Source organism: Melospiza melodia, unplaced genomic scaffold, assembly GCF_035770615.1.
Source record: "Melospiza melodia melodia isolate bMelMel2 unplaced genomic scaffold, bMelMel2.pri scaffold_48, whole genome shotgun sequence".
NCBI lineage: Eukaryota > Metazoa > Chordata > Aves > Passeriformes > Passerellidae > Melospiza > Melospiza melodia.
The window spans coordinates 1418179-1441638 of record NW_026948796.1 but is presented as its reverse complement, the minus strand read 5'-3'; the positions used below and the strand labels follow the sequence as shown (position 1 = coordinate 1441638).

The 23460-nt window shown below is 52.2% G+C and overlaps 1 protein-coding gene and 1 pseudogene across 1 annotated transcript; one reads left to right on the top strand and one right to left on the bottom strand.

Annotated features, from left to right (window-relative positions):
• The first annotated feature begins 444 nt into the window (after positions 1 to 444).
• On the top strand, positions 445 to 5644 carry LOC134413723 (cell division cycle protein 20 homolog; annotated as a pseudogene).
• A 13399-nt stretch (positions 5645 to 19043) lies between these two features.
• On the bottom strand, positions 19044 to 19529 carry LOC134413729 (olfactory receptor 14J1-like; the record flags this gene model as incomplete). The annotated part of the gene is made up of 1 exon (XM_063147762.1): positions 19044 to 19529. A coding segment is annotated over one exon (486 nt), but the record flags the coding sequence as incomplete, so codon positions are not given.
• Positions 19530 to 23460: the final 3931 nt, after the last annotated feature.

The following is a 23460-nucleotide window of genomic DNA, read 5'->3' as shown; positions in this document are numbered from 1 at the left end:
CAGAGCTTTCACTGGCCTCCTAATTGCTGGGCCTTGTCCTGGGGGGCCCGCTGGGGCTGCAGCCAGTGCTGGCTCCCACTGAGGCTGCCTGGACAAGAGCAGCCCCTGGGGCATAGGGCAGAGGCAAAGCACGGTGGGGAGGAGAAAGAGCAGGGACGAGATTGCCCTTGAAAGGCAGGGGAAGGGAGAATGTCGCTTATCGGAGGAAGCCCCAAAGAGCGGCTGGAAGAGGTGCCGGCTGATCAAGGACCCACGAGGAGCAGAGGGAGGGCGTATCGACTGATGGAGTGTCTCGAGGACCGGCTGGGGAGAGTGGGGGTGTGCGTTGGTAGGGAGGAGCGGCCGGAGCGCTTGCATGGTCCGGTGGTGGGGAGGCCGGCGGGGCTGTCGGAGCAGGCTCAGCCCGACCGGTGGGCACGGCTAACCCCGCCCGCCCGCAGGACCATGGCGCAGTTCCTGTTGGAGGCGGACCTGCACGGGCTGCTGAAGCTGGACACGCTGATCCCGACCGCGCCGCCTGCGCGATGGCAGCGCAAGGCCAAGGAGAGCGGCCCCGGGCCCAGCCCCGTCGGCGTGTCGCCCATGAAGCCGGCCAATCGCTCCCACAGCTCCAGCAAGACGCCATCCAAGACACCCGGTGAGCGCCGGCCACCAGCGGCAGAAGTTGAGTGCGGGAGCCTTGCCCAGGCTGCTTGTCCGTAGCCACGGGGCTCTGGGCTCCCTGCCACGCTGCCCTACCGGCTGCTGCTCAGGCAGGAGGAGGTGGGCTGTGCTCCTGACAGCCACCCACCTCCTTGCCAGCATGAGGGGCAGAGCTCTGAGCACTGGGGCTGGCGAGCTGCTGTTCGCCCAGCTGAGCCTTGCTGGCACACAGCTGTATGCTAGGATGAGTGTGGGCGGGACTGTCAGCTGACAGCTTTACATCCTGTGAGCGTTTCTGTATCTTCCCCTTATCTCTGGACTCTGGAATTGTTGCACTAGACCCAAGTGCACACAGTCCCTAACCAACTTGGTGGCAGGGAGGAAAATATAAGTTAGTTGTGACTGGGTGGCATGAGACCTCAGAGTCCTACTTGTCTGGTGGGTGTGATGTGGAAGAGTGTTGGGTTTACTCCCGTGAAAGCTCTAATACAGGCTGTTAAATAGCTGTAAGACAATATTTTCATATGTGAATGCAGGTAAATCTTGATCCAAAATTCAAAGCACCCCCAAAAAGGCTGGGGGGGATTGCTACATTCCCAACCGCAGCACTATGCAGATGGAGATGGCAAATTTCCTCCTAAGCAAAAAGAATGACCCTGCTGAGGATTCCCCTACCAAGAAGGTGAGCATGTTGCTAAGTTACAATTACTTCAATAACTGCTACTCCTTCCTGCCCCTTTACAGAGCAGTGAACAATAGGTTCTATCAAGTGGGCACACGGGACTGACAAGTCCCAACCATCACTACTTGCAGCTCTGGGATTCAGGAGCCTAGGATGCGATTGAAGCTGTAGAGACTGCCATGCACTCTAAGCCCATGCTGCTTCTGGAAGCAAAATTTAGCTTTTGACTAATGAGGTGTTAAAATGTAGCAGGCAACAAAAACACAAAGCTGTAAGCCTATGCAAAGTGAAACTACTGTTGGTAGCTATTCTAGGACAATGTCTCCACCGGGAACACTTCTGGAATGTTTCACACTGTGTTCTGAAATCTGTTTATGAAGCATTTGGTTGCTTTGTGGCTGTGGCTTTTCCCACTGGCAATGACACTGAATTTGCCATTGTGTGAAAATGTGAGCAGGACAATATATGAAAGTCTGAGGAAAAATTGCTTTGACCTGCCTCTGTGTGACTGACCCTTGCAGCACAGGCAAACATCTTCAGATTCTAAGAGAAGGGGACTTAGGTGTCTGTTTAAATTGCAGTGTGGGAATTGTTTTAAATGCATTACACTGAGGGTGATTTGTCTCTGTAGGAGCAACAGAAAGCCCGGGCAGTGCATCTGAATGGTTTTGATGTAGAAGAGGCAAAGATCCTCCACCTCAGTGGAAAACTAGAGAATGCTCCAGAAGGTATGATACAGAGTCTGTGTGAGCTGAATCAGCAGCAGAACAGCAAAACAGAGGCTCTGTGTGTGGTCACAGGAGAAATCAACTGGTTTCTGGGAGCTATACAGGCTGGAGTCTCCTTTCTTAAGGTTCCTGAGGTCGAGGGAGGGCATAACAGTTACAGTGAATTTATTTAGGAGAGGTGCTATGACTGCCAGTTGGTCACCTGTTACAGGGCTTGCAAGGGTCTTCAGGGTGGAGAGAGAGACGAGAATCTTGACCTCATGTTCAGAAGGCTTGATTTATTATTTTATGATATATATTACATTGTTACTATACTAAAAGAAATAGAAGGAAAGTTCTCAGAAGCTAGCTAAGCTAAGAATAGAAAAAGAATGAATAAACAAAGGGCTGTGTCTCAGCAGAGGGTGAGACCCAGCTCTGCTGTGAGTGGTCAGTAAATCCAAACATCCACCCGAGACCAATCACACATCCACCTGTTGCATTCCCCAGCAGCAGATAACACCATTGTTTACCTTTTGTTGCTGAGGCCACAGCTTCTCAGAAGGGGGAAAAATCCTAAAGAAAGGATTTTTATGAAAAGATGACGGTGACATTTCACCTATACTGCAGGTTCCAAACCTTCATGAAGTCTGTAAGCGCATCAAACCCTCTGCTGTGCACTTTCTAGCTTAAACTGCAACTAAATATAATGGGATTCAAAAACCCAAGTGTTTGTCAAACTTGTTTCCATGAATGAGGAAATTGTAGCTCACCCCTGTTCAGCAGTTCATACTGCCAGTGATTTTAGTGCACTGCAGGCTTGTGAGTGTTTCTCTTACGACTTCATTTTCACTCCAAGGGATTCCTAGGTGGGTGAGCAGCACTCAGCTGGGAGGAAACTAACTCAGGTTAACAAACCTGTTCCCCTGCACACAGGCTGTCAGAATAACCTGAAAATGCTCTACAGTCAGAAAATGGCACCTGGATCCAGCAGGAAGAATAGCAGAAATATTCCCTCAAAGCCAGAACGGGTCTTGGATGCACCAGAGATGTTCAACGACTACTGTAAGTAGGCTACAGGGTCGAGTGCTGGGCATCCAGAACATTTTCCACTGGATTGCTGTTCCTAGGACAGTGTAACTGGGCTATCTGTATTATTTTGTGTACCCAGGCTAGCACAGACCCCTTCTGGAGTGTCCCTGTGTGGCCTTACAGGGACAGTGGTCTAGGGCACTGTGTAGGTGCCTTGGAGCAGGGTACCTGGCCCCAGCAGCTGGGCATAGTGACACTCAGAAGGCTTCCCCTCACCTGTACGTGTGTGTGTGCACATGTGCACCCACACCTGCTGCAGCAGCACGGGTGAAGGGCAGGGCTCTCTAGCCAAGCATGGTGTGACCTGCATTGCTCTTTCAAATTGTAGATCTGAATCTCATAGACTGGAGCTCCCAGAACTTCCTGGCAGTGGCTCTGGATGACACTGTTTATCTGTGGAATCACGCTACTAGGGAGAAAATCCCCCTGCCGCAGATGGAGCATCCAGATGTTTACATTTCCTCTGTGTCATGGATTAAAGATGGAGACTACCTTGCTGTTGGCACAAGTAGTGCTGAGGTTCAGGTGAATGCAAGAGTAAAACTAGAGGTGTTTTCAAGGGATTGACAGAACTGGGGACAAAACCTTGGCTGGCAGAGGAAGGATGCCATGCACCTGACTTGTCTTCCCTGGTGTGGGGTGGAACTGCCCAGTGTGCAAGGCAGGGTTTGGTTGGGGGGTTTTCTGATAAGTAGCGTTACCTTCTGTGCTACAGTCATGAGATACACATTTTCTCTGTTCCCTTACTAAGTAAGCTGAATGCCAGAGCCTGTGCAGTGAGGTTCCCAGGGCATAGAAACAGGATTGGGTTTCTTCTGAAGAAATTTTTGCTTTGCCTCTCCAGCTATGGGACGTTGAGCAGCTGAAACATCTCCGAACCATGACCAGCCATTGTGCCTGTGTGGGAACCCTCAGCTGGAACAGCTGCATCCTCTCCAGGTAAAGCAGTGGGTCAAGGGCAGTTACCAGTTGTTGCAAACTCCTATCCCTCAATCTATGTGTGGCATGGGTTAGGGATGGCAGAGAGAAGTTTGTCCTGGCTTGGGATTCTTACTCAGCCTTATCTGTTGGGGCTGTGAGGAGAAGGCCTCTTTCCTGTCTTGCAATTTGTGCTGAAGTTGTAAAGAGCTTGTGTGGGTGTTTCACTCACACCAACAGACCTGTGTTGCTGGTAACACTGGTTGAAACCCAGTGGCAGGTATAGCAGTCTTGCAACAACAAAAATGGATTTGGGTGAAAATGTGCAGCCTGACCCTGCAAGCTTTCTCTTCTCTCTGCAGTGGTGCACGGACTGGGCACATCCATCACCACGATGTCTGAGTGGCTGAGCATCACGTGGCCACCCTTGCTGGCCACACACAGGAGGTGTGCGGACTCAAATGGTCTCTGGATGGCCACTACCTGGCCAGTGATGGCAATGACAGTCTGGCAAATGTCTGGCCATGCACCCAATGTGGGGGTGGAGACTTTTCTCCTGTACAGACCTTCACTCAGCACCAGGGTGCTGTCAAGGTGAGCACAGAGCTGCCACGGGCGGATATGTGTGTGCAAGGCAGGCATGCAGCACTGGCTGGGTGCAGGTTGTCTCTTGTATGTTTTAAAATGAACTCTCCTCTCTCAGGCTGTGGCGTGGTGCCCATGGCTGATGAATGTTCCAGCCACTGGAGGTGGCGCTAGTGACAGACATATCCGCATCTGGAACGTGTGCTCTGGCGCCCACCTCAGTGCTGTTGATACCCTTTCCCAGGTGAGAGATGAACATCAGCTTGGAGACAAACACCTTCTGGCAGCACACCTCCACAGAGCTGCTGGCTCCTCAGGCCCAGAGGCACAGGGAAGGAGGGGGACAATGCTTGCCTCCGAGTGGTGAGCATCAGCACAAGCACCTTGTCTCACCTGTGTTACTGCCTCTTTGCAGGTCTCTTCTATCCTATGGTCAACAAACTACAAGGAGCTCATTTCAGGCCATGGCTTTGCACAGAATCAGCTGGTCATATGGAAGTATCCAACAATGACCAGCGTTGCAGAGCTGCAAGGTAGGTGGACAGGGCCTGGGTGGGGGGGCTGTCAGAGGTTGAAGACAGCTGCACTCCTTGGTTGGAGCCTGCAGCATCACTGATACAGGACAGTATCTGGGGCCAAGCTGCTAGGAGTAAAGCATGCCCACGGGGCTGTGGAAGAGATAGCATTGATCCAAGTGTATGCTTGGGGTCTGAAATCATGCTGCCACAGCCACTGGGGAGACAGCTATGCAAGCTTGCAGGGCTCATGGGAACATACAGGAGTAAATGTGCATGTGCTGATCAGCTCAGCCCTGATTGCACATTCCTTCTCCTCCTCAGGTCATACTGATAGAATCTTGAACCTGACCATGAGGCCTGATGGTACAGCAGTGGCCTCAGCAGCTGCTGATGAAACAGTGCGGATCTGCCGCTGTTTTGAGATGGACCCCATAAAGAAGAAGAAGAAAGAGAAGGCAAACAGAGCCAAAAGCAGTATTCTTCACCAGAGCGTCCGCTGAGAGCACGGGATTGTTGTGGGGAGGGGGATATTTGGTTTACACACTGTCCAGTATTTTAAATGTTAATGAACTGCTTAACTTGACTTTTTCTTAATGGAGTCGGATGGAAGAAAAAGCCATGGCTCCTAAACCCAAGTCCTTCTCCCTAAGGCTGGGGATCTGGGCAAGGAGTGGAGACCTAGGAATTAAGGGCCAGTTTAGAGGCCCCTGAGCTTAGCACAGCCTAGCAGAAGGATGCTGTGCAAGGGCTGTACTTCTGTTTCTGTCCCAGCTAAGATAGATATGTCACCTGCCCCATCTAGATGCTGACTACAAGCACAGCAGCTCCACCACAGGCTCAACTGAAAGCACAGCATGGCTGTGGCCTCAGTTTGTGTTGTCTTGGCCTGTCTCACAAGCCCAGGGACACCTTCCTATGGCTCTGCAGGCAGATCTCAGTTTGTCTTGTTAGCTACAGGCAGCCATCACTGCCTGCCTATGGTGCTGGAGTAGAATAGCTGTTGAAAAAAAAAAGGAGGGAGGGAAATATAGAGCAACAGCTGTAATCACCCCAAAGGCTGGAAAGGGGCTGGCTCTGGCATAAAGCCTGATGCAAAACAAAAGGTTGGCTTACACTGCCACAGCCAGCCTGGATGTCATGCAAGAGCCATGCAAAGCACCACCAACCCTGTGCTCAGCCTTCAGTCACGTATTCCTCCAACAACTCTGATCTCCCTTCCCCTCCTGCTGACAGGAGGCCCTGGTGCCTCACTGAGGCTTCATGCAGGGGAGCAAGCACCAGGGCTCAGCTGACATTTATTGGAGCTTGACTCCCCTGCACTTGTAAAAATGCCTTTTTTCCAGGCTGAACTGTGCTGGAGCAAGTTGCAGGAAATATATTTGAGCCCTCACCTGACCAACAACCAGCTCAGCCATGATGCTTTGCACGGTGGAGCTGCAGTGTCTGAGGCTGTGGGGCTGCACCAGACCCATCAAGCCTTTCCTTCAGCTGCACGAGCATTGCCAGGGGCTGCTGGGGACACTGCACAGCTGATAAGCACCTTGGCCTGTACAAAGCAGCTCCACCAAGCCTGTGCCTCCCATCAGCCCTCAGTGATTAGCTGAGGGTGGATTACTAACTGTTTTCACCTTTCCCTCAGCACAGTACCACACTGTGGCTAGCACCAGCTCTGCCTCCTGCGCCTCACAGCAGCTGGAACCTTCAAAGGTTCCGACTTGTGCTCTGCCAAGGCCAGCGAGTGTGTAACCACACCCACCAGAGCACCCCCCCACACACACATAAAGGTGATATGGGGGGCACAGTCTCAAAAAACAGCTACTGAGCCAGCACCTTCCCAGCAGTGCTGCTGGTGCATCCCCATTTGGCCACTTGGGAAAGATCAGGAGGTCCAAGGATGGAGATCTCCCTCAGACACAAATCCTAGGGCCACAGCTGTCTCTAAAGGGGAAGCAGGCAGGAACCCAGATGCAAGGCTGGGCTCTTCCACAGAGCTGTGCTGTTGTTGTAGGAGCCCTGCCCCACAGCCCTGCACTTGGTGCTGGGAGTTAGCACAGACTTGCCCTGTAGGGCCACAGCTGATTAGGCCTTCCCTGGTCCCTGGCCTGGAAGGAAAGCTTTATATGCCAAAAAGTTCCTGTCATTTTTTCCGTCCCATGTAAGAGCAGCTCAGCTTTCTCACAGACTCTTTCTTTCTCCTTAGCACAGGCCCCGCACCCAGATGCTGTGCATTACCCAGCCCTTAGAGGACCTCTGAGCATTACCAGAGGGTAATGATACTGCAGGGTCTTTGACCCCATGCTGGTCTCTCACAGTCCTGGAGCGAGGAGGAGCAGAGGAAGGAAGTGGGCACTGATCCAGCAGGCCCAGTAAACACAGCCCTGTAAGGTGTGAATTCAGTTCACAGCATGACAGCATATTAATTACCAAGTGCCATGGCCAGCCCATAGAAGAGCCCAGCTAACAGTGTTATGAATAAGAAACTTGACTAGGCCAATATTCAAGCAGCCATCAATTTATTATTTAATATGGTAAAGTATGAGCAATACAGCGCTAGGTACAGTGGGGGAAGTTTTCCCTCCAACTGCACACTGATAGTTGAGGCTTACAGGTATTTATAGGGGTACTCATCAGCTTTTTCAGCAGCTTCTATTTCCAATTTTTTTACTCATCAGCAATTTTTATTCCAAATTATTACATCACAATTATATACACTAATGTGATTTTAATTTCTCAGGATGTATCTCAAAGGAGTATCCTCAGATGGTGACGGTCCGGTTTCCAAAAGAAGAAAGACGAATCCCATCTGGTGGGGTCCAGATCCCCAAATGTGGGTCCACCTTTTAATTGCAGAGACTATAAATATCATAACAGTGATGTCCAGCTTCCCTTTTGTTGAAACCATAAATCCTTGAGGTGATGTTCATCTTCCTTTCTCAAGCTGTTTTTCTCTGCTTCAATAAGGCATGAGATAAGCATATTTCCTTTATATATATTCTAAAGCTATAGTTTCAAGGATACAAGTAATATTCTAAAATTATACTTCAAAAGATTATTATTGCAGAGCTTTTTTATGGATTAAATGCAAGCAAAAAGCAACATACTTAACACCTTAATCCCAATGTTCCTAAATCAACCAGGGGTAATTGCAACTGAAAGATAGGTTCAAAGGCCTTTTTCAATGCTTCATTTTTCTCAGTTATTATTAGAATTCAGAACTCTCCCATTGTCGATGTCCACAAATTTCGCATTCACAAGAACACATATCGCCTGTTTGTACCTGACACGAAACACAGCTTTGCATCTCACAGAGGCCACTTTGGGGTCCCTTAAAACATTTCTGGGGCATATTTGGGGCAGTTTTGGGTCTGGGGGGGGAATTCAGAGAGAACTTGAGGGTCTGGAGGACACTTGTGGAAGCCGGGTGGGCACATGGAGGGGCACTCAGGGATTCTGAGGGACAGTTTGGGGTCCGGGGCAGCACTTGGGGGTCCAGGGGCGCCCTTGGAGGTCAGGGAGGGGAATTTGGGGACCTTCGGGGTCCGGGCGGGCCCTTGGGGGACTCGAACGGGGCTCTCTGGGGCGCGGGGGATGATGGGAGTTGTAGGCGCAGACATCATACGGTTAAACGGGGCTGTGGAGCATCACGGGAGTTCTGGCTGGGCGAAGCTGCAATGGCTCTCGGTTGCACGCGGGGCATGCTGGGAGCTGTAGTCCCGGAAGTGGCTCAAACACGATGTTTAGGAGTCCGGGACAGTTCCTGGGGGACACTTTTGCGTCCGAGCCGCGACTTCAGGTGCTCGGGGGAACTTAAACAGCTCGGGAACTCATGGGGGAGCTCGGGGAGCTCTAACTGGGCTCTTTAGGACGCGGGGCACGGCAGGAGTTTTAGGCGCGGGACTGCGTTCTGAGGGGCTCTGGGGCTGCGGGGATGAGAGGAGATGAATTCCCAGAAATGGTTGTACTGGGCATCTGTGGGGTTGGGAGCACTCAGGGGTCCGGGGACGCTTTTGGGGGGTCCCGAATGGGCGCTGAGCGAGCACTGAGGGATCCTGCAGGGTCTGGGGGACACTTATGGGACAGATGGGGGCAGATGCCACTGCTCTTTGGAGCGCGGGGCATGAGGGGCGATGTAGTCCCGCCTCCAATGGGGGCCTATTTTGGCCGCAGGGCATGATGGGAGATGTAGGCAAAAATAAAATATGGCGCCCATCTAGGCACGGTCCCCGGACTCGGTCCCAGGTGCTGATTGGTTGCAGCTGGTCAGGGGTGGGAGCCTCAGCAAATGGGATCTGGTGGAGGGGGGAACAGCCAATTCACCCTCCTCCAGTCCCTCCCAGTACAGCCCAGTTCATTCCCAGTACAGAGGTGTATAACCTCAGTAAAGCCCAGTTCATCCAAGTTGAACCCAGTACAACCCCAGTGCCCCTCCAGTTCCTCACAGTACTGCCCAGTCCCTCCCAATACACCTGAGTGTGCATTCCCAGTCCTCCCAGTTCATCGCAATGTAATCCACAGGATGCCCCACTGTCCCCCAGTCTTCTCCACAAGGTCCCCAGTATCTCCAGTTTGTCCCAGTCCACCCCAGTGTCACTCCCAGTAGGTCCCAGTGTCTCACACAGCGTTCCCAGTGTTCCCCAGTATGTCCCAGTCCTCCCCAGTGTTTCCAAGGACAGTTTCATTTCTCTCAGTGGCCGTGGCAGCCAAACCCAGCAGTGGGGTCAGTGCAGTGCCCATGGCCACAGCCCCTTGCAGGGCCCAGTGCAGCTTGGGCTGATGATCCACCCTCACAGCTGGCCCAGGGCAGCTCTGCAGTGCCTTTGGTGGCACCTGGGGCTGGCACACACCTGAGCAGTGTGTCTGTTTGCAGTGGGGAAAATCAGAAGTTTCAGATTGCTGCAAAAAACCCCCAAAAGGGAAAACCCCTCTTAGGCTGAGTGCAGCCAGCTCTGCAAGCACAGCAGGGCCCAGGGGAGTGAGGACAGACAGGATGGGGTTGGGCAATGTGGAGCAAGGTTGTCTACACTGGGTCAGAGCTCCAAGCACGCTCCTGTGAGCAGGCCAGAGCTGCTGAGGAGAAACCCTGGGTCAGTATCAATCACAGAATGCTGCAATCACCTCTGCTCTAAAGCGAAATAAAATAAAATACATCCTTTGAAATAGGAATGTGTATTTCTTACAAGCTCTTAGAAATCTTTCTCCATAACTGGGCTAGGAAAACATTAATGACCCTCTCAGGGTTTTGGTTTTTTTTTACATCAGACTCAGTTCCTGAGAGGTTCTTCAAAAAACTTCTCAAGAACTCAAAGTCAGTTTAAAATTCCATAGTTTCTTGAAGTTTTAATGGGTTCCACTGAGGGACATAACTGGGAAAGTGTCCCCAGGTTCCAGTCAGAGCAGAACACTGGAGGCAGTGATGACAGCTGGGGACAAACAAGGCAAAAGTGTCTCTGGTGCTGAGCAAAGCTGGATGTGTTTGAGGAATGCAAAGGGCCAAGGCCTGAGCTCCAGCCCCTGGCCAGGCAGGTCCTGTCCCTTCCTCCTTGCTCAGGGCTCTTCCCGGGATGGGCACTGGAATGTGGGGATGTGCAATGGCAAGAGCAGGAGCATGGGGCGGCCCCTGCCAGGCTGCTGAGCAGGGACAAGGAGGCAGTGAGGCCCCAGCCCTGCAAGGGTCACTTGTCTCCTGTTCCTGCCTCAGGCCCAGGCCCAGCAGCCATGGCCAAAGTGCTGCCCAAGTTGGCTCTGGCAGGGCTGTCTTGCAGCTGCTGCCCATCCCTGTGCCCTGTGCAGCCCAGGCTGTCCCACAGTGTCCCTGCCCTGCGCCTCTGTCCCTGCAGGCTGTCGGCATCCCCCTGCTGCCCCACCTGGCTGGGCTCTTCCTTTGCTGACAGCTCTGCCTCCTGCCTGCCTCTGCCTGCCCACACAGAGCCTTGGGCTGATACCAAACGCTTCATTCCATTTTTACTGTGCCTGTGAACTCTCAGCACAGGAAGAAGGCATGCAGGGGCTGCTTTCCCAGCAAGGATGGTTGGAAGAGAAGAAGAAGACATCTGGCTCAAGGGTACAGGGATAGAGAAAACAAGGACTGAATCTGGGAACTTGGGGTGGGTTTTATGGAAGTGGGTAAATTGTAATTCACATTTAGGGACTGTATATAAGTAGCACACTGGCAGAATTGCATGTCCACATAAGGTTAGGAGTTATCCCATGTTGGACCTCAGGCCTGAATAAATGATTCCCTCTGAAATAACAAATGAGTGTTAAGGAGCCTTATTCTGATACTTCGGAGATTTGGTGACAGTGGGGCCTCACAGACCCAAGGAGTCAGCTGTGACACTGTGCAAACTCATGGAACAAAGGGTCCATGGTGACACAGCAGAACCCCATGGAACCAAAATCCATTTGGGCACATTGGGGCCACATTGAACCAATGGTCCATTGTGATACTGTGGATCCAAGGAGACCATTGTGACCCTGAGAAACCTCTTGGAACCAAGGGGCCATTGTGACACAGCAAGGCTTGGTGGAACCATGGGTCCATTGTGACACTGCAGAACCTCACGGAACCAAGGTGACCATGTTCCACTGTGGAACCTCATGGTACAAAGGGTCCATGGTGGCACTGCAGAACCAAGGAGACTGCTGCTAGCAGTTGGAGAGCTCATGGAACCAGAAGTCCATTGTGACACAGCAAGGCCTGATGGAACCAAGGGTCCCTTTTTAAACTGTGTGGCCTCATGGAACCATGAGCCATTGTGACACAGCGTGGCCACACGGAGCCAAGGGGCCACTGTGACCCTGTGGATCCAAGGAGACCACTGGGACTGAGGAACCCCATGGAACCAAGAGTCCATTGTTCCACTGTGGGGCCCTGTGGAACCAAGGGGAGCACAGTGACATTGTCAGGCCTCATGGAACAATGGAGACTGTTCTGACACTTTGGGACCCACTGGAACCAAGGGGCCATTAGAGCATGGCAGGGCCTGGTGGAATCAAGGGGACTGCAGTGAACACTGTGGGTGTCCATGGGATGAAGGGTCCATTCTGACACCGTGGAACCAAGGATACCATTGTGACACTCTGGGGCATCATTGAACCCAAGGCCCATTGTGACACAGCAGGGCCTCATGGAACCATGGAGGCCATTTTTACACTTGGAGGCCTTGTGGAACCCAAGGGCCATTGTGGCACTTCAGAGCCTTGTGGAACCAAGGGGACCACAGTGATACTGTGGGCGCCATGAAACCAATGGTCTGTTGTGACACTACAAGGCCTTATGGGATCATGGAGACCATTGTGACACTCCAGGCGTCATGGAAGCAAGGAACCACTGTGACACTCTGGAGTCTTGGCAGGCCAAGGGGCAGTTGTGGCACCATGGAACCAAGGAGGCCATTGTAACACTCCAGGGCCCCATGGAACTAAGGATCCATGGAACAGTGCAGGACCCCATGGAACCAAAGGTCCATTGTGACGTTACGGGGCCTTATGGAATCCTGGAGGCCATGATGACATTTGAAGGCCTCGTTGAATCAAGGGGCTCTGCAGGGCCTCATGGAACCAAGGAGACCCTTCTGACATAGTGAGTCCCCTTGGAACCAAGGGTCCATTGTGACACGGCAGCACCAAGGAGACCCCTGTGACACTGCCAGGCCTCATGGAAGCAAGGGACCATTGTGACATTCTGGAGCCCCATGCAAACCAGAGGCCAGAGTGACACATCTGGGCCTCCTGGAACCAAGGATCCAATATGATACCACATTGTAACCCTACAGGGCCACATGGTTCCAAGGGAACAGGGAACAGGTCTGGTTGCTTGCCCTGTTTGCTCTAACTGCCCTTGGCATGTCAAGGGTCTCTTCTCATGTACTCCTGAAACCCTGTGGCTCTGGGCTTTCCTCCAAATGGAAATGAACTGCCCTTCTCATTCAAGCATCCATGGTCAAAACAGGATTCCCCCTCCAAAATTCCCAATACACAGGGATTGCTCTCAGACAAAGGCTGCCATTCCGAACAAGTCTGGCTGCCATTTTCTTCCTGAGAGCTGGATCTGACCTCCCGTCAAACACTGGGGCTCCATGCTTCCATTCCTATGGACAAGAACAATCCCTCCTGCACAGGCACCCATAGCCAAAATTGGTGTTTCTATTTCAAAATTCCCTATATGAAAGGGTTTTTCCTCCCAGACAAAAGCTGCCAGGACAGACAGCTCTGGCTGTCCTGGGCCTCTGGTGTTGCTTTTATTCTGCCCTGAAACACTGGGGCTCTGCCCTTTCCTTCCTATGGAAAAGAACCATCCTTCTTCTCCAGGTGCCCATGGCCAAAATTGAGATTCCACCTCCAAAAGTCCTATATCCAATGATTGCTCCTACACAAAAGCTGCCATTACAGACAGGTCTGGCTGGCCTTGGTCTCCTGAAGGCCAGATCTCCCCTGCCTTCCGAACACTGGGGCTCTATGCTTTCCTTTGTGTGAAAAAGAACTGGCTTTGTCTTCCTGGCACAAATTCCTGAAATTAGGATTCCATATTAAAGATTTCAAATATCCAAGGGTTGCTCCCAGACAAAGCTGCCAGGACAGACAGACAGGCCTGACCTTGGCATCTGGTGACTGTAGTTCATCAACCCCTGAAACACTGGTGCTCCATGGTTTCCTTCCTATGGAGACCATTGTCACACTGTAGGGCCTCGTGGCACCAAGGCCATCACTGTGGCTCTGTTGGGCCCCATGGTCCCAAGGGGCCAGTGTGGAGCAGCAGGGCTTTGTGGAACCAAGCGGCCATTGCTGCATTTCAGGGCCTCATGGAACCAAAGGGCTGTAGTGATCCTGCAGGGCACCGTGGATCCATGGAGAGCATTGTGGACTTGCAAGGCCCCATGGAATCATGGAAACCATTGTGACACTGTGGGGTCCCACAGAACCAAAGGGCCACTGTGACCCTGCAGGGCTTCATGGAAGCATGGGGCCATGGTGACACTGCAGAAGCAAGGAGAACATTGTGACACTGCAGGGCCTTATGAAACCAAGGGTACCTGGCACAGATTGGGCTGGGTTGGCCTTCCACGGGCAACCTGACAGGTCCAGCTGATCTTGGAATACTGAGGGCTGCTTCTCATCAGTCCCTGAAGCACTGGGTCCCCATGCTTTCCTTCCTATGGAAAGAGCCATCGCTCTTTCCTCGTGCCCATGGCCAAAACTGATACTCCCCGAGAAATTCCCTATATGCAAGGGAATCCCCAGACAAAAGATGTCAGGACAGAGAGCTCTGGCTGGCCTTGGCCTCTGCTGATCACCTCTCATCTCAGGGAAGCCCTGAGGAGAGTATTTAAACAGGTTTGACTACTGGAACATCAATGAGTCTCTCATCCTCTGAAAAACTTACATCATCTGATCATATGTGTCTTTTTTTTCTTCATGGTGTATTATGCATGTAATATTATTTTCAGCTAGATAATATTATTCTTCTCCCTCTACCAGTGTTATCTGACACAAAACACCTCCTCTACATATGAATCCAGGTCACCTGTACAAGCAGACACAAAAAGGAATTCTATAGGAATGATCTGTCCCATCTCCTCTGGAGCTAGAGGTGCAGCCCCAGCACTTGGCAGGGCTCAAGGGCTCACAAGCTCAGCTCCCACACAGAGAACTTGCAGATCCTGGGGTGCCCCTTCCAGCCTCACTGCCCAGAGCCTTTCTGCAGCCTTCCCCCTAGAGCTGCTGCTTCTCTGCAGCCCTGGCCATGTCCAGCAGCAGAACCTGGTGAGTCCCGAGCAGCAGAGCCAGCTCAGGGCTCTGTGGGTATCAGGGGCTGGGGCAGCAGGACAAGCCAGCTCAGCCAGCCAGGACACGCTCAGGTGTGGAAAGGGATGTCCAGGGAGAAGGGCAAGGGAGCATTTCTGGGCCTGCAGGGAGGAATCCACGGGAAGCTGCAGCTCTGGCCAGGCCCCTCTGTCCCATGCCCATGGATGCTATGCTGGCCTGGGAAGAGGGGCTGGCACTGAGTGGGCAGAGGCAGCCTGTGCTGAGCATCTCCTGGAGGAATTCAGAAATCTGACCAGAGCATGTGTTCATGTGTTTATGAAAGCCAGAGCTCAGCTGGACCTGATGGAGGCTGCGGGCAACATCCAGAGTTAAGTTAATTCAGTCAGTGTGTTTGCAGTAAATGGCTGCAAAAGGAACATGACAACCTGCTGCTGCTGAATAAGGGCAGGGAGGGGCAAATCAAGGGTCACAGAATGGCTTTGGTTGGAATCCTAAAAATCATCCAGTTCAAATCTCCTGCCATGGATGGGCACACCTTCCACTGGACCAGATTGCTCCATCCAACCTGACCTTGAACCCCTCCAGATGTGGGGAGTCTCCGGGCTCGCTAGGTAACCTGTGCCAGGGCCTCAACACCCTCACTGGCAAGAATTTCTTCCCAATATCCCATCTAAACCTGCCCTCCTTCACCTCATGGCCATTCCCCCTTGTCCTGCTCCTCCAGGCCTTTGTCCAAAGTCCCTCTCCAGCTCTCACAAAGTCCCTTTAGGTGCTGGAATGGGCTCCAGTGTCTCCCTGGAGCCTTCTCGTGCCCAGGCTGAACAGCTTTAGCTCTCTCAGCCTGGCTCCAGAGCAGAGGAGTTCCAGCCCTGCAAATTTTCATTGTTACACTGCAGGACTTCATGTAACCAAGGCTCCATTGTCACTCTGTGGAACCGAGGAGACCCTTGTGACACTTGGGTGCCCCATGGGAACAAGGGGCCATTGTGACACTTCAGGGCCTCGTGGCACCAAGGAGAGCATTGTGGCCCTGCAGGGGCTCATGGAATCAAGGAACTGTTATGAAACAGGTGAGGCAAATGGAACCAAGTGGCCCATTGTGACATGGCAGGGCCTCGAGGAACCCAGGGGCCATTGTGACACTTAAGGGTCTCAGGAAAGCAAGGGGGGATCATTGTGGCACTTTGGGGTCTTGTATAACATTGTGGCACTGCAGGGCCTCATGGAACCAAGGGCAATTTCAAAACTGCAGAGCAAGAAGAGCACTGGGACCCTGTGGGGCCTGACTGAACTGATGAGAATATTGTGACACAGTGACACCTTATGGAAACAAGGATCCATTGTGACACTTTGGTGTCTCAGGGAACCAGGAGTCCAGTTATGACACTGCAGAGCCAAGGAGATCTTTATGACACTACAGGGTCTCATGGAACCAAACGGGCATTGTGACACTGCAGGGCCCCATGGAATTGAGGGGCCATTGTGACACTGCTACCTGAAACTGGAAAAAAAAAAAAAGAAAATAAACTGCTTAACAGCAGTGAGCAGTAAGAAGCAGCATTCTTTATTCAGCCAGATGCACAAGGGGGAATAGCTCCTCCCAAAGCTGTGCATGCTAAGTACAGAAAGTTCCTGTTTACAGTTCGTATTTTACATACATATTCAGTGACTGTCACAAAGTAAACATACACATGATAATCCTTTCCCTGAAATCATTAGCATATTTTTCCTCTCCTTCACAGATGTGTTCTTGTATCCTGGGGGTGTCTTTGGTGGTCCCTGGTGGTTGGTGAGGCCAGAGTCACACCTGACTGCCCAGTGAATGGTTTAAAGTTGGCACAACCGGACCTGGTCACTTTGCAATTCTCCTTCTTGTACAATGGACATTGTGCAGTTCCATGGGCCAGTGGATTTTGAAGAACAAGCATTGTGGGATTGTGGGCACTCACCAGGGGGAGATGGTTTTTCATGTGGTAACATCTTGCCCTTTGAGGCTTGTGAAGGTTCTTTTCTCTTCAAGCCTTCCTTAGCCTCACATCAGTGTCTGCTAGAATTAAATCTCCTCCCCATCCCATGCAGCCCTGCCTTTCCCTCCTGCAGCCATGGTCTCCAGCACAGCCATAGAGGCTCTTTGGGCTCTGGACTGTTCCTGCAGCCCCCAAGGGCAGCTGAGCTCTGCCTTTGGCACAGTCAGGCCTGGCCAGCGCACGCCATGCTTAGCAATTCCCTGTCTGTGCCTGGCCCTGCTGTCAGCCCCGGCAGGGGCTGCGAGGCCCCTTTGTGGCCCTGTGCTGCCCCAGCCATAGTGGCCCAGCCCCTGTGCAGGCCCAGCCCAGGCCAGGAGCATTGCGGCTGGGAATGGCCCCTGTGCCATGGTGCCCACAGCAGCCTTGGGGCTCTGTGACCCATGGCCTCCCTGCTGGGCAGCCTCTGCCAGCTCCTGCAGAGCCCATGGCACCTGTGGGGCTGCACAGACAGCCCTGCCCCGGGCTCTGCCGGCCTCTGGGCCAGCAGAGAGGCAGCCAGGGCTGGCCATGGCTGGGAACAGGCCCTGAGCCCCACAGGAGGATGGAGCTGGGCCACAGCCAAACTCAGCCCAGGCCAAAGCTGGGCTCAGCAGCCAGGGCTGCCAAGGCATGGGCACAGAGGCTGGCGCTGGCAAATGTCCTGGGCCCCCTCCCTGCTCTGTCCATGCCACCAAGGGCACAGAGCAGCCTCCTCTCTGGGCCACTTGCCTGTTTTCAATCTCTTGCACAGGCACTGGCCCTGCCACACAAGGCCTGGCCTGAGTCCTGCCCCGGCACGCTCAGCCACGCTGAGATGGACACTGATGGTTTCTGGGCCAGGCTCTCTGAGCCCAGCCCAGCTCCCTGCAAGCTCTGCCAGCTGTCCTGAGCTCTGGGCAGCACCAAGGGCCTCTCCCCAGCCCAGCCCAGCCGGCTCTGGCCCCACAGCTCTGCTCAGGCCAAGTTTGTCTGGGCACTGCCCCACGGCCTCAGCCCCTGGCAAGGGCACAGCAGCAGCTGCAGCTGCCACAGGACTCAGCCCCAGCATGGGGGAAGGTGCCTGGCCAAGGGAAAGGAGGCTCCCTGGGTGCCCTGCTCTCCTGTGCAGGAGACGCTGAGAGGTCTGCAGCCCCTGCTGCCATCCCATCTGCCCAGGGCAGCACAAGAGCCCCGTCCTTGGGGCCCTCAAGAGCTGCTCCTGCTCCAGGCCCAGGGCCCATGCCAAAGCTGGGGCAGCCAAAAAGCTCTGCCCATTTCTGTTCATTCCTGCTGTGATAAGAATAGTATAAAATTTTTTACAAAATGGTTGCATATTCATTTATTTCACCTAAATACAATGTGAGACTCCCTTCTTACACAATTTCTCTGTGTCACATAAGCAGGAGGGATAAATAAATTGAAGGGGGTGGATAAGAGCATTTCTCTTATTATAACAGAATCAGAAGCAGAAAACAATTTAAAATACACTTAAGGGCAGACTTGGCCTCTCATGATATGCCCTGAGAGCTGCTGACAGTAGAAAGCAGGCCTTCTGTGGCTTGTTCTGGTGGGTTACCTCTGCTGGAGTCCGTGTGCCTACCAAGCCACTCTAGCACTCCCCTCCTTGGCTGCACAGTGGAGAGAAAATATTATGGGAGGCAAATTGTGGACTGAGATAAGGCAGTTTTCTATAGCAAAAGGGGAAGTTCTTACATGCACCAGCAATGAGGAAAAACCCCAATAATTTTATTCTCTTCTTCTGTCAGCAAGTGATGTTCAGCCACTTCCCAGGAAGCAGAAATTCAGCAGTTGGAATGGTTTATCATAAAGACTAACACTGTAAATAGGAAATGTCCCCTATTCTTCCTCCTTATACCAGAACTGGGGCCATACAGTCTGGAATATCCCTTTGGTTAATTTGGGTCTCTGGCCTGCTGTCCCTTCCCAGGACCTGACCCACTTGCAGCCCCTTGATGGAGGGAGAATGCTGAGAGACAGCAGGAGCCAAAGCAGGGGTGTGTTTCCAGCTCCTTTGTGGCTCCCAATGCAAAGCACTGTGAGGGCGCTTATGGGACAATGAAAAGGCTGAAAAGCATCCAGTCACAGCTTTCCTGAGAGATTCCTTGAGCTGCTGGTTCCTCAGGCTGTAGATGAGGGGGTTCAGGACTGGAGGCACCACCGAGTACAGAACGGACACTGCCAGATCCAGGGATGGGGAGGAGATGGAGGGGGGCTTCAGGTGAGCAAATGTGTCAGTGCTGAGGAACAGGGAGACCACGGCCAGGTGAGGGAGGCAGGTGGAAAAGGCTTTGTGCCGTCCCTGCTCAGAGGGGATCCTCAGCACAGCCCTGAAGATCTGCACATAGGAAAAAACCATGAACACAAAACAACCAAAACCTAAACAGAAAGTGACCACAAGAAGCCCAACTTCCCTTAAGCTGGAGTGTGAGCAGGAGAGTTTGAGGATCTGGGGAACTTCACAAAAGAACTGGCCCAGGGCATTGCCATGGCACAGGGGCAGGGAAAATGTATTGGCTGTGTGCAGCACAGCATTGAGAAAGCCACTGGCCCAGGCAGCTGCTGCCATGTGGGCACAAGCTCTGCTTCCCAGGAGGGTCCCGTAGTGCAGGGGTTTACAGATGGACACGTAGCGGTCGTAGCTCATGATGGTGAGAAATGCAAATTCTGTTGCAATGAAAAAGGCAAAGAAGAATACCTGAGCAGCACATCCTGTGTAGGAGATGTCCCTGGTGTCCCAGAGGGAATTGTGCATGGCTTTGGGGACAGTGGTGCAGATGGAGCCCACGTCAGTGAGGGCCAGGTTGAGCAGGAAGAAGAACATGGGCGTGTGCAGGTGGTGGCCGCAGGCTACGGCGCTGATGATGAGGCCGTTGCCCAGGAGGGCAGCCAGGGAGATGCCCAGCAAGAGGCAGAAGTGCAGGAGCTGCAGCTGCCGCGTGTCTGCCAACGCCAGCAGGAGGAAGTGCCTGATGGAGCTGCTGTTGGACATTTCTTCACTCTGGGCATGGTGGACTCTTGAAACAAGACATTGACAAACTGTGACCAATTGCTTTGAGTCAATTCTATGTATTTTATTTGGAATCTCTCCAAAATCACTTCTCTTCCTGTGAGGGAATTTTGGTAAATTTTCTTTTATTTTTAATTTGTGCTGCTGAGTTCCTGTCTCATCTTTACCACTGCTCTCAGACTGAACATCTGGGAGATCCAAGGAAAACAGGGCTCCCTGTGCCCCAATGCAGTCAGTGCTTGTCTCCACACAGGAGTCCTTTGAATATTACAACTCGTTGTTTCAGGGTGCCTGCACTTAAAAATGTATTGAAAAATAACTTGGACTTTTTGAACATTACAATTTAGAAATAAATTTTTCCAACCCCTTCTCTCTTTCCCTATGCAGCTGGACAGGGAGGGATACCAAAGGTTGGCGTGGCTCTCTGCTGCCTGGAGTTGTGCCCACTGGGAGCTGTTTCTCTCTATCCAAGCCTTGTCCCTGCCAGTGCTGCCAGAGCCCAGCACAGCCCCAGGGGCTCAGCTCTGCCCTGCAGACCCCTCCCAGCACAGGGCACTGCCCGGGGCATCTCCCTGGCAGCAGGGCCTTAAGGGCAGGCCAGACAAACAGAGATGCTGCAAGCCAAGGTGCTGCTGCTGCTGTTTGTAGGGAGAGGAGGCTGAGGAGGCACTTTTTGAGGGAGATCTGAGGCCCATCTGCTGATGCTCAGGCTGACAGTGCAGGAGTCTCAGTGACACAGCCAAAGCTGACAGCCCCTTTCCCTTCCCTTTAGGAGAATGCTGAGAGCAGCCCTGGCCATACAGCACCATCTCCACAGCAGGAGGAGTCTGCCCTGATGGGGGTGGCTCTTTCCACCTCCAACTTCTCCCCTGCAGTGTCCATGGGGAGCTGCCAGGCAGGCTGAGAGGTGCCCCTGGCAGGTGGCACATGCCCTGTGCTGGCCAAGAGCCCTGAGGTCTGCAGGAGCTGATCTGCAGGACAGCCCTGGGCAGCCCTGGCTGCAGCCCCAGCTTCACCCCCTGCAGCCGTCCCTGGCAGCAGGAGCCATCCTGCCCTGTCCCTCTGATGGTGCCCAGGGCAGCCCTGCTCTGCAGCACATCCTCCTCCTCCTCTTCCTGTGCCACAAAGAAACTGGGAGAGTCCTCCTGACACATTCCCCAGGCTGTCGGGTGTGCTGGCTTCAGGAGATCCCTCCAGGAGCACAAGAGACATTGCCCTGCACTCACACACTCACCATGCAGAGGGCTGTGAAGATCTTTCCCCAAGTGAAGTCTCAGCTCAATGTCTTGCCAATCCTGATTGCCTTCAGCCTGTCTCTGCCTGGCTCCAGTCCCCACAGTGCCTGCAGGCAGAGCCCTCAGCCCTGCTGGGCTGGGAGAGCAGCTGGTCCTGGGAAGAGCTGTTCCTTTAAAGCTCAGCAGCACAGACACAGCACAAGGATTTTAATGAGCCTCTCAGGGATTGGGTGTTGTTTACATCAGACTCAGTCCCTGAGAGTGTCTTCAAAAAACTTCTCAAGAACTCAAATCTAAATTGAAACTCTGAAGTTTCTTGAAGTTTTAATGGGCCCCACTGAGGGACACAACTCAGAAAGTGTCCCCAGGTTCCAGGTAGAGCAGAACACTGGAGGCAGTGATGACAGCTGGGGACAAAGAAGGCAAAGTTGTCTCTGGTGCTGAGCAAACCTGGATGTGTTTGAGGAATGCAAAGGGCCAAGGCCTGAGCCCCAGCCCCTAGTAGGGCAGATCCTGTCCCTCCCTCCTTGCTCAGGGCTCTTCCCGGGATGGGCGCTGGAATGTGGGGATGTGCAATGGCAAGGGCAGGAGCATGGGGCAGCCCCTGCCAGGCTGCTGAGCAGGGACAAGGAGGCAGTGAGGCCCCAGCCCTGCAAGGGTCACTTGTCTCCTGTTCCTGCCTCAGGCCCAGGCCCAGCAGCCATGGCCAAAGTGCTGCCCAAGTTGGCTCTGGCAGGGCTGTCTTGCAGCTGCTGCCCATCCCTGTGCCCTGTGCAGCTCAGGCTATCCCACGGTGTCCCTGCCCTGCGCCTCTGTCCCTGCAGGCTCTGGGAATAGGTCCCCCTGTGCCTTTTGAACACATACCTTGGCATATTGGAATGTTGTCCACATGGATGGCTACAGAGCACCAAAACATAAATTCTCATCTTTTTTTTCTGAAAATATAGGATCATAAGTCCGTATACTATCCTTAGGTGGTTTTCATTATAATGAAACTGACCTTTCTGAATAGAAGAGTGTCCTTCTTTTTGTGTAATGTCTAATACAAAGGTAAAAATAATTAGGAATCATTTTAGGCATTGGCATTCATGACCATAGCACTCCAGGAAGGGGCCAAGTTAGAATCCATGTGTTTTTCAATACAACTATTGTCCTGGAAGCTTGAAACATAACTGAAGAGGACAACTGAGAAGTGACTTTTTCCTGCAGCCTTATGGTTCTTCTTTTTTAGAAATTCACGTGTGAAATTATATCTAACCTGATGTCATTTGTATTTTTAGAGGAAAAAAGGGGTCATTAAGGGAACTAAGGCCTATCCATAAGACATTCTATAAATCTTTAGATTATTGAGCCCCAAAGGATAAGTTATCATGGTATACCTTGATAAAGGTATCAACTTCATCAACACCATATGGACCACCCCTTATCTGGCCTTTGGACACTATCCTTTACAGCTACCTCATACAGATATATTCATACAAACAGACAAGTGTGCAAAAAGGTTTCTCATCTGACTCCACCAGATCCCACTGCCTCTGCAGAGCAGTCGGAAAAGAGGCATAGAGTCTAATGAGGAAACAAGGTACTGTGGAACAGTGCAGGCACCAGGTGCAAGGCAGGGCCTTACAAGCACACTGATCAGCATTTGTCACATCTCTCAGCATGACTGACCCCACTTATTGTATTATTCTTCTATTTTCCTATGTGTATTTCTCTCCAAACCACCTTGATTCCTCCCTTTTCCTTCTTTGGTTCTTCCCCTATCATTCCATATTAAGTCTAGTGAAATTCAAAAATGCTGCTTCCTTGCACCCCAATATTAACCGTGTACCACTAGGCAGTAATACCAGCCATTCTGCAAAGCCTTTTGGAGAGCCACTCTGCTGACTCATGGTGATAAGTTTTCTTCCCAGATCATGAGGCTGAGACTCTCCTGGAACAGCTGATAATGTTTTTATTTATTTATTTATAAATTTATTTTAAAATTTAATGTATTTTATTTATTTATTTTACATCTTTTACCGTGGTCCACATGCTCCATATGGTATACCATGTTCCTTGCTACAGAAGACTTCAGTATCACTGCTCTTACTTTCAAAATGAAAACAATACTGAATAAACTTCTGTCCTTCAGTGGAACCAAACTACTGACAGAGTCTGATGTGAATCTCTCCTAGTCACCTTGTTACAGTGATTGACAGGGGTGTTGGCCAACTAAATATCTCCCAAGGCTACAGCCATCATTTGGCAATGTGGAATAGGTCTTGGACCACATGAGCCATGTTGTAAAACTCATCTCCCGG